Raw genomic sequence first — 11465 nt, forward strand, 5'->3', positions numbered from 1 at the left:
GCGGTCACGTGACCGCTCACCTGATCGCAACATCATCGAAGGTCCTTCACTCACTACATTCTCAGGAACGGAGGCGGACGCTTGCAGCGGTGACAGCCAGGGTTCTTCGGTGGGGTGAGTATACCCATATTTTTTATTTTTATTTATTTTTTACATTATTATGGATCCCAGGGCCTGAAGGAGAGTTTCCTCTCCTCCAGACCCTTGGAACCATACGCACCGCACACTCCGATACCGATTTCCGATATCACAAAAATATCGGAACTCGGTATCGGAATTCTGATACAGAAAGTATCGGCCGATACCGGATACTTGCAGTATCGGAATGCTCAACACTACCCATGACTGTTGTATTTTGGCACAAGGTTAGAGGTGGCTAGGTTTTTATAAAGCTGGGAAATTTGCATCAACTGCCCTTTCCTAACGATGATAGTAAACAAGACATAACTCTAACAGGCTAATTAAGGTCTGAAACCTTGGTCAAAATTATTTTAGCACAGAAATATCCAAGGGTGCCCAAACCTTTGCATAGGCCCATTTTCCTTTTTGTAATTTTTAAAATTTAAAAAATGGCAATATATTTTATTTTTTTGCCTAAAATACAAAGGAAATGTTTCATCTTTACCTTTAGGCCTTTTAGAGATCATTTAATCTTCATCTTGCTTAACTGTTCACAATAACAGTAATTTTGACCATGGGTGCCCAAACTTTTACATGCCACTGTATAGTGGGGATGAGATAGAGGAAGACACATACATTGGGGAGGAGCTAGAGGAGACACATACAGTGGGGAGGAGATAGAGGAAGACACAGACAGAGGAGGAGGAACTAGAGGAGACACATACAGTGGGGAGGAGATAGAGGAAGATACAGACAGAGGAGGAGGAACTAGAGGAGACACATACAGTGGGGAGGAGATAGAGGAAGATACAGACAGAGGAGGAGGAACTAGAGGAGACACATACAGTGGGGAGGAGATAGAGGAAGATACAGACAGAAGGGGAGGAACTAGAGGAGACAATACAGTGGGGAGGAGATAGAGGAAGACACAGACAGAGGAGGAGGAACTAGAGGAGACACATACAGTGGGGAGGAGATAGAGGAAGACACAGACAGAGGAGGAGGAACTAGAGGAGACAATACAGTGGGGAGGAGATAGAGGAAGATACAGACAAAGTGGGAGGAAGTAGAGGAGACACATACAGTGGGGAGGAGATAGAGGAAAATACAGACAGAGGAGGAGGAACTAGAGGAGACACATACAGTGGGGAGGAGATAGAGGAAGACACAGACAGTGGGGAGGAGATAGAGGAAGACACAGACAGAGGAGGAGGAACTAGAGGAGACACATACAGTGGGGAGGAGATAAAGGAAGACACAGACAAAGTGGGAGGAAGTAGAGGAGACACATACAGTGGGGAGGAGATAGAGGAAGACACAGACAGAGGAGGAGGAACTAGAGGAGACACATACATTGGGGAGGAGATAGAGGAAGACACAGACAGAGGGGGAGGAACTAGAGGAGACACATAGAGTGGGGAGGAGCTAGAGGAAGACACTGACAGAGGGGGAGGAGCTAGAGGAGACACATACAGTGGGGAGGAGATAGAGGAAGACACAGACAGGGGGGAGGAACTAGAGGAAATACATACAGTGGGGAGGAGATAGAGGAAAACACAGACAGAGGAGGAGGAACTAGAGGAGACACATACAGTGGGGAGGAGCTAGAGGAAGACACTGACAGAGGGGGAGGAGCTAGAGGAGACACATACAGTGGGGAGGAGATAGAGGAAGACACAGACAGGGGGGAGGAACTAGAGGAATTACATACAGTGGGGAGGAGATAGAGGAAGACACAGACAGAGGGGGAGGAGCTAGAGGAGACAAACAGTGGGGAGGAGCTAGAGGAGACACATACAGTGGGGAGGAGATAGAGGAAGACACAGACAGGGGGGAGGAGCTAGAGGAGACACATACAGTGGGGAGGAGATAGAGGAAGATACAGACAGAGGGGAGGAGCTAGAATAGACCCATATGGTGGGGAGGAGATAGATGAAGACACAGACATTCTTCAGCAAGAGTTTCTGTTCTCCATTGAACATTATGAGCACCAACTGTTATGTCCTATCTCATGAATTTAGAATTTACAGTATGATAGATCAGTCCACTAAGAGAAAGTAGCAGATTTGACTGATAAAATCAGTTTCTTATTTCCTTAAGTGTGATATTGATTTATGGAATATAAATTAAAACAATGGCTACTGTTGAAGCTTAGTATACATAAATGTAAGGTCATGCATTTGGGTCAAGGTAACAAAATGTATAATTATGAATTAAACAATAAAACTTTGGGAAAAAGTGAAAAAACTTTGGTGCATGGGTGGGTGGAAAATGAGCTCAACGTCAGCAACCGGTGTCAGGCAGCTGCTGCCAAGGCGAATCACGGGATGCCGTAATGACAAGAACATAGAAATCACTCGTCACTCAGGATACTGTGTCCAGTGCTGAGCACCTGTGTATAGGACTAAACTAGGGCGGCCGCAGGGAAGACCAACTGTAGTTGGACTTGAGAAGACTTGAGGTTATCATAAGAGAATAGAGAAGAAAAACACAACAGCCCCATGCTTGCCAGCATCAGCTTATCTTTATAACTTATGCCAGTATTACAGCAGTGCAGGGATGGACAGTACAGAGACGTGGTTGGGTTTTGCCTTCCTCTGGATCAGCACTGTTGGATTACATTTTGGACCTGATGGACCTGTGTCTTAGGAGCCGCATAGTTTTTGGTCTTTGATAACACATATCCTGTAATATAAATTGTGGTGAACACTGTTAGATCTTCCATGATTTTCTGGAGTTCATTATTTTCAGCACATTCTTCTGAATTTCTTTTGTTTTGATTCCGTATATGATGGGATTTAACATGGGAGGAAAGATCAGGTAGAGAGTGGACAGAATGATTTGGGTTGATGACGCGTGTTCCCCAATCCTCTGAGAGATGAATGAGAAAAGCGCAGGGATGTAAGCCACGAGAATGACACAGATGTGGGTGACGCACGTGCCGCCAACTTTGTGCCGAGCTTCCCGAGATGGAAGCCTCAGGACGGCCCTTATTATCATGGTGTACGACAAGGTGATAAAGACGGAATCCACTCCCACCACTGAGAAGGCAACAATTAACCCATAGAGGTAATTAATCCTGATGTCAGAGCAGGAAAGCTTGGCTACCGCAATGTGCTCACAATAAGTGTGTTCAATGGTTTGGCTCCGACAAAATGGCAGCCTTTTAACCAGAAACGGGTGTGGAAATATCAGGAGAATTCCTCTTATGGTCACCAGTATACCAATCTTTGTGACAACCTTGTTTGTAAGCACCGTAGAGTATCTCAGGGGGTCACATACTGCCACGTACCGATCAAAGGCCATCGCCAAGAGCACCGAGGAACCCATAGTGGAAAAAGAATGAACAAAGAACATCTGGACCAGGCAGCCATCGAAGCTGATCTCTCGATCTTTAAACCAGAAGATAAGCAGCATTTTAGGGATGGTGGAATTAGACTGGATGAGGTCCGAGAACAGTAACATTGAGAGGAAGACATACATAGGTTGGTGTAGACTTTGCTCAGTTTTTATGATAATCAGAACACAAAAATTAGCCACCAAAGTAACTAAATAGAAGAAAGTGAGAGGCACAGAAATCCACCCATGAGCATCTTCTAGTCCCGGGACACCAGTCAGGATGAAAGAGGAAAAGCTGAGAGTCATAGCTCAAAGTAATCACCAACTGGTGATCTCTGATGATAGCTGGGATCTTCACACATCCATCTATATGAAAAAAATCACAATAACAAATAGTAGAATAAAATTCTAATTCAACATCGGAAACCAGGTCCACGGCACATAATGACACGTAGGGGATGGGGAAGGTCAGGGCGTACTTGGCGCTTTAAATGGTTGCGCCCCCTGGTAAGTCACACTAAGGGAGGGTGTGTGAAGACATATTTATCAGGTGATTCTGCTCTGTTAGGCTGGTTTCACACTTGCGTTTTAAAACGCATGCGTTTTAAAAAAAAACGCATGGTGAAAAAACGCATGTAAACGCGTGCAAACGCTGCGTTTTTTAGACGCATGCATTTTTGCATGTGGTGAAAAAAACGCGGCATTTTGACGCGTTTACATGTGTTTTTTCATGCGTTTGCGTTTTTTAAACGCATGATGAGAAGTGTGTGACAGCTGCCAATCATCAAAATCAAGTAAAACCCCCACTATAAACAGAAAGAGCTAGGGTTAGGGGTAGGGATCCTAACCCTAACCCTAACCCTAAAGGGATCCTAACCCTAACCCTAACCCTAAAGGGATCCTAACCCTAACCCTACCCCTAACCCTAACCATACCCCTAACCCTAATCCTACCCCTAACCCTACCCCTAACCCTAACCCTAGGGATCCTAACCCTACCCCTAACCCTAACCCTAAAGGGATCCTAACCCTAACCCTACCCCTAACCCTAACCCTAGGGATCCTAACCCTAAGCCTACCCCTAACCCTAAAGGGATCCTAACCCTAACCCTTAGGATCCCTAGGGTTTGGGTTAGGGGTAGGGTTAGGGTTAGGATCCCTTTAGGGTTAGGGTTAGGATCCCTTTAGGGTTAGGGTTAGGATCCTTTTATCACCTTTGTGGTGAGGGGGGGCATATCAGTGTGTTTTCTGTTTTTTTTTCTATAAAAACGCATGTGTTTTTAACGCAATCAAACGCATGTGCTTAAAAACGCATGCGTTTACATAGACAGCAATAGTTTTTTTTGCCGCAAAAAAGCGCATGCGTTTTTTTGCAGCAAAAAAAATGCCGCTAAAAATTGCTACATGTTGCATTTCTGCAACACAATGCATGCATAGAAAAGACGCATGCGGCGGCAAAACGCATGCAAAAAAACGCATGCGTTTTTAATGTTAAGCATAGGGAAAAAAAAGGCATGCGTTTTTTTGCGCAAAAACGCAGCGGCAAAAAACGGAAATGTGAAACCAGCCTAACCCACTTGAAAAATGCTAAATAATCACTAAAAAGAATCAACATATGCCCTGTAATGTAAAAAGAACTTGCTGTGCATATGTTATTATTATTATTATTATTATTAATATATGTTCAGACTTTTTGAGCTTCTTTTCTCTTTAAGTTTCCAGAGACAGAAAATTGTTAAAAGAAGTGAGAGGTCTACACTTACATTTATCTAATGCAATTTAAATAAAACAAGTTGTTAGGAAAAACAGCAGAAAAGAAATAGAAAAGCCACCGGGGTGTTCTGAAGAGTCTTCGGCCTGAATAACTTGCGTGTCTTGCAGATGTCTACAGACATCACGTGCACATATCCTACCTTTACATAGTTGTTAAATTGAAAGAGTGATCCAAAACACAAAGTAATTTTTATCTTAAATGCCAATTTATTTTATGCCACAATATAATCTATTTTCTAATACACTTTAATTCAAAAATCCTTATGTAATAATGATCTATCAAGTCTAATAAATTAAACATTATTACATTTAGGCTCTGTGCACACGTTGCAGATGAGGCTTAGGAATTTCTGGTGCAGATTCTGCCTCTCCTGGCAGAAAACGCACCTGCGGATTTGTCGCGTTTTTTGTGCGGTTCCGCAGCGTTTTTTGTGCGTTTTTGCTGCGGTTTTCTTGCAGATTTACTATATTTTTTACCCCTGCGGATTTCTATAATGGAATGGGTACAAAAACGCTGCAGATTCACAAAAAAGAAGTGACATGCTACTTCTTTTAAACTGAAGCGTTTCCGCACCAGATTTTCCGCAACATGTGCACAGATTTTTTTTTCTCATTGATTTATATTGTACTGTAAATCAATTGAGCATCTGCAGCGTTTCTGCACCGCAAAAAATGCTGCGGATCCGCAGAGAATCCGCAACGTGTGCACATACCCTAACATGACTACATCACCAGAGCCACTAGCAGTACATGACTACATCACCAGAACCACCAGCAGTACATGACTACATCACCAGAACCACCAGCTGTACATGACTACATCACCAGAACCACCAGCAGTACATGACTACATCACCAGAACCACCAGCAGTACATGACTACATCACCAGAACCACCAGAAGTACATGCATACATCACCAGAACTGCCAGCAGTACATGACTATATCACCAGAACCACCAACAGTACATGACTATAGCACCATAATCATCATCAGGTCAAGAATTCAGTACCAGAACTATCATAAGTGCACAATTATAGTACCCAGCTTAGTACAGCAACCAACTAAAATGTCAGGTCAGTTCCTATTATATTCAGTTGTATTTCATGAACCTGTATCTCCTTAACAATGGTAAGGATAACCTGGGGGTGGTTTTTACCAGCCATTAACAGACTGAAAACCATACAGGAACCACAGTACTGATAGGACAGCAGCACTATTAAACATTTAAGCAAAGACTTAACTTTTTAGAGAGATCTTATATGTTTTAAGCCCATTAATTGCTGTGGTCTGGGTGCATCACCGATTGCTCAACAGACCTCTTGGGAGTGTGAAGGTTAGACTTTTTACAGAAACCCCTCTGTGCTCTGTATGCTCTTCTGTCTCCTGAGATGTGCATTTCAAGTTGGTCATTGGAGTGATTGATCATTAAGAGGGCGGCGCGTGCACAGTGGGAACCGGCGTCCTGTGTGCAGGACTCCAGATGTGGCGCATGAGCATATCGAGATATCTAGATCTGCGGCACCATTTTATTGAAGTCCTGCACACAGGACACCGGCTCCATGCGCCACCCCATAATTATGGCAGCAGCGTGGAATTTGAAAAAAAGGCAGGTCAGTGAATAATCAGTGGCCTGTACAAAAAGCAGAGGAGGCTGGTGGTGGTGGGGGGCCGAGAACAAGAATAAGACCCTGCCTCCATGTCCCACCCCGAAGCACACAAAACGCCATTTTATGAAAACTTCATATGGTGAGTATTACACAACCACTGAGCGGAACCTTCACATCAGCTATCACATCAATCGGCATCACAACTGTTATGGCCTTTAGTTTATAGGACTCATTCCGCCGACAGGTTCTCTTTAAATCTCATTGTTCTCTGCAGCACATCATCCTGTATAAACACGTGCTGCCGAGAACAATTCTGTTCTTCTGCACAGGGGACGATTATGTTACTGATCGTTCTGCGCGTATGAAGGTGCAGTCAGAGTCACAGGCCATCACACAACTGCCGTTCGGCTTTATGTAGCAGCTCAGCGGTTGTGTAAAGCCGGGAATTGGCCAATGTAAATGTCCTCCTACATCCCGGTGACATCTCATTGTGTCTTCTGGTCCTGATGCCAGCTCGTCTCTGCAGACTTCCCTCTTCTCTGATCTTCTGCGGCACATCCCGACATTGTGCCCTTAAAAATAAGTGTCATTATACTATAACAATAATAATAATAATGTTATTTATATAGCGCCAACATATTCCGCAGCGCTTTACAAATTATAGAGGGGACTTGTACAGACAATAGACATTACAGCATAACAGAGATCACAGTTCACAATAGATACCAGGAGGAATGAGGGCCCTGCTGCTCGCAAGCTACAAACTATGAGGAAAAAGGGAGACCCGAGAGGGGGATGGTAACAATTGCTACCGTCCCCTCTTTTACATTTAAACCACCACCATACTGTACGCCTTGGTGACGTACATCCGCCACTGTCCGCACTTATGAGTTACGCTCACCACACCTTTATCAGTTATGAACTATGACTGCATTTCTCCCATGCTAACCCCCACTATGCCTTCACTCCATATTGAGCCTCGGTGAGAGGTGAAGAAGAACCCCAAGATCACTGTGGCTGAGCTCCAGAGATGCAGTAGGGAGATGGGAGAAAGTTCCACAAAGTCACCTATCACTGCAGCCTCCACCAGTCGGGCCTTTATGGCAGAGTGGTCCAACGGAAGCCTCTCCTCAGTGCAAGACATATGAAAGCCGCATAGAGTTTGCTAAAAAACACATGAAGGACTCCCAGACTATGAGAAATAAGATTCTCTGGTCTGATGAGATGAAGATAGACCTTTTTGGTGATAATTCTAAGCGGTATGTGTGGAGAAAACCAGGCACTGCTTATCACCTGCCCAATACAATCCCCACAGTGAAGCATGGTGGAGGCAGCATCATGCTATGGGGGTGTTTTTCAGCTGCAGGGACAGGACGACTGGTTGTCATTGAAGGAAACATGAATGCGGCCAAGTACAGAGATATCCTGCATGAAAACCTCTTCCAGAGTGCTCTGGACCTCAGACTTGGCTGAAGGTTCACCTTCCAACAAGACAATGACCCTAAGAACACAGCTAAAATAACAAAGGAGCGGCTTCAGAACAACTCTGTGACCATTCCTGACCGGCCCAGCCAGAGCCCTGACCTAAACCCAATGGAGCATCTCTGGAGAGACCTGAAAATGGCATCCACCAACGTTCACCATCCAACCTGACGGAACTGGAGAGGATCTGCAAGGAAGAATGGCCGAGGATCCCCAAATCCAGAGGGGAAAAACTTGTATCAAGAAGACTCATGGCTGTACGAGCTCAAAAGGGGCTTCTACCCAATACTGAGCAAAGGGGCTGAAGACTTATGACCATGGGAGATTTCAGGTTTTCTTTTTTATGAAATTAGCAAAAATTTCTACATTTCTGTTTTTTTCAGTCAAGATGAGGTGCAGAGTGAACATTAATGAGAAAAAATGAACGTTATTGAATTTACCAAATGGCTGCAATGAAACGAAGAGTGAAAAATGTAAAGGGGTCTGATACTTTCTGTACCCACTGTAGATACTCTATTAGTCTACCCTATTGTCAGACAGAGCCCTTCCATACTGCCTAATCTCCACACAGAGAGTCTAGCACTGCCCCATCGCCATACAAAGCCCATCTATACTGCCCTGTCACCATACAGAGTTCACCTATACTGCCCCATTACCATACAGAGCCCACCTATGCTGCTCAGATGCCATGCAGAGCCCACTTATGCTGCCCTGTCACCATATAGAGCCCCATCAGACTGCCCCATTGTCATGTAGAGCTTCTCCAAACTGCTCGGTCACCATCCAGACCCCCTAGATGGCCCCATCTCCACTCTGAGCCCCCTATACGGCCTCGCCTCTACTTTTATCCCTAATATACAGCCCCCTCTCCACTCTGACAACCCCTATATAGCCTCATCTCCATTTTCAGCCCCCTATATGGTCCCATCTCATCTCCATACAGAGACTCCTCATACTGCCCCATCTCGATAGGATCCTCCTTGTTCATTCCCATATACAGAGTCCCCCTATGCAGTCCATACTGAGACCACGCCCCTCTTCTTCATAAAGTGAGCCCCATCCCTAGCTATATTGTCCAAACTCTATAATTAGATCACCTCCCCCACCACGACCCATCGCCCCAGGCAGTGGACCTCCGGTGGCTAGTGGATAATGCGGCCCATCCACACCTCCATGGTGTCTACGTGCGTCCAGAGATCTATCCTGGTTCTATCTTGACTTTGGAGACGAGAGATCACTGGATCACTGTACACCATTGTGTTCTATAAAACTCACCATAATAAATGTTATATGATTGTGTAAAATATCGACCATCCGCCCCAATCTTAGGACAACCAGCTTCAGCCATGTTACCCCTCAGGACCTCTCGTCTTACCCCAGCTCACGTCATTCTCTCTCCGGCATGAATGCTGGCGTCTGTGTTACTGCTCGGGGTAATTATAGAGTCGTGGTGTCGTCCCCGAGGAAATTCACACCTCGGAGGAGGAAGGTATTGAATGTTATGGCACAATTAATTCCAATTATAGTAACCGAGTCTCTCCGGCTTCTCGCATCTCTCTGGGGAACATAATAAAATTACTAGCTGAGATTTTTTCCTGCAGACCCTACAAAGTGGTCTGGGGGGGCAGCGAAAATGTTCAAATGGATGGAAAAAGTGCTGAATGGAAGGAGAACAGCATGAGGGAGACCCCTAGAAGCATCTCTGATCCTCAGATCACTGCTGAGAACAACGGGGCCACACTTTTACTCCACTTTAACCCCTTTACGCCGCAGCCCATTTTCGTTTTTGCGTTTTCATTTTTCACTCCCCTCCTTCCCAGAGCCATAACTTTTATTTATTTTTCCCTCAATATGGCCATGTGAGGGCTTATTTTTTGCGGGACGAGTTGTGCTTTTGAATGACACCATTGGTTTTTCCATGTCTTGTACTAGAAAACGGGAAAAAATATTCCAAGTGCGGTGAAATTGCAAAAAAAGTGCAGTCCCACACTTGTTTTGTGTTTGGCTTTTTTGCTCGGTTCACTAAATGCTAAAACTGAGCTGCCATTGTGATTCTCCAGGTCATTACGAGTTCATAGACACCAAACATGTCTAGGCTCTTTTTTATCTAAGTGGAGAAAAAAAATAAATTGCGCCATTTTCCGATACTGGTAGCGTCTCCATTTTTCGTGATCTGGGGTCGGGTGAGGGCTTATTTTTTCATGCTGAGCTGACAATGTTAGTGATATCACTTTGGTGCAGATACGTTCTTTTGATCGCCCGTTATTGCATTTTAATGCAATATCGTGGCGACCAAAAAAATTTAATTCTGGCGTTTCGAATTTTTTTCTCGCTACACTGTTTAGCGATCAGGTTAATTATTTTTTTATTGATAGATCGGGCGATTCTGAGCGCGGTGATACTAAATAGGTATAGGTTTGATTTTTTTTTAATTGTTTTATTTTGGATGGGGCGAAAGGGGGGTGATTTAAACTGTTATATTTTTTTTATTTTTTTCAGATTTTTAAAAACATTTTTTTTACTTTTGCAATGCTTCAATAGCCTCAATGGGAGGCCTGATTGGCTCTGCTACATCAGATCATCAGATCGCTGCTATGTAGGTGAATTGCAGGCTTGCTATGAGCGCTGACCACAGGGTGGCGCTCACAGCAGGCCGGTATCAGCAACCATAGAGGTCTCAAGGACCTCTATGGTTACTATCCTGATGCATCGCTGACCCCCCATCATGTGACGGGGGTCGGCGATGTGAGCGTTTCTGGCAGCGCAGCCGGAAGTGCCGGCTAAATGCCGCTGTCAGCTGGTTAATAGCGACGGGTGAATTGCGATTTAACCAGCCGCTATTGCGCGCACAAGTCAGCTGTATAAAACAGCTGACATGTCGCGACTTTGATGTGGGCTCACCGCCAGAGCCCACATCAAAGGGGGAGACACGACATGCTAGTACGGCGCATGTCGGGAAGGGGTTAAGGACTGACAATGAAATATTCCAAAGCCCATGAGAAATTGCATTTTACAGGAGAAAAAATGTGAAAAAAAACATTCTTTCCTGTGTAATGACTTGTATATAAGGTAAAGGTTAAAAAGGAATAAAAACGTATATAACTTAAGCAAGCCAAAATGTATTTTTTTATTAAAAAATAGGA

The 11465-nt window shown here is 44.5% G+C and overlaps 1 protein-coding gene across 1 annotated transcript; it reads right to left on the minus strand.

Annotated features, from left to right (window-relative positions):
* Positions 1-2832: 2832 nt before the first annotated feature.
* Positions 2833-6414, minus strand: LOC138672397 (olfactory receptor 52N4-like). Its single transcript, XM_069760335.1, has 2 exons — positions 6390-6414; positions 2833-3767 (listed from the first exon to the last, which is right to left on the minus strand). Exons 1-2 carry the CDS (start codon positions 6412-6414, stop codon positions 2833-2835), a joined length of 960 nt encoding a protein of 319 aa, XP_069616436.1.
* Positions 6415-11465: the final 5051 nt, after the last annotated feature.

This window comes from Ranitomeya imitator, chromosome 3 (assembly GCF_032444005.1).
Source record: "Ranitomeya imitator isolate aRanImi1 chromosome 3, aRanImi1.pri, whole genome shotgun sequence".
Lineage (NCBI taxonomy): Eukaryota > Metazoa > Chordata > Amphibia > Anura > Dendrobatidae > Ranitomeya > Ranitomeya imitator.

Coding starts and splice junctions, on each gene's coding strand:
- LOC138672397 (XM_069760335.1), bottom strand. CDS start 6,414: ATGGTTTTCAGTCTGTTAATGGCTG. Junction 3,768..6,389: donor TTTCAGTCTGTTAATGGCTG/GTAAAAACCACC, acceptor GATTACTTTGAG/CTATGACTCTCAGCTTTTCC.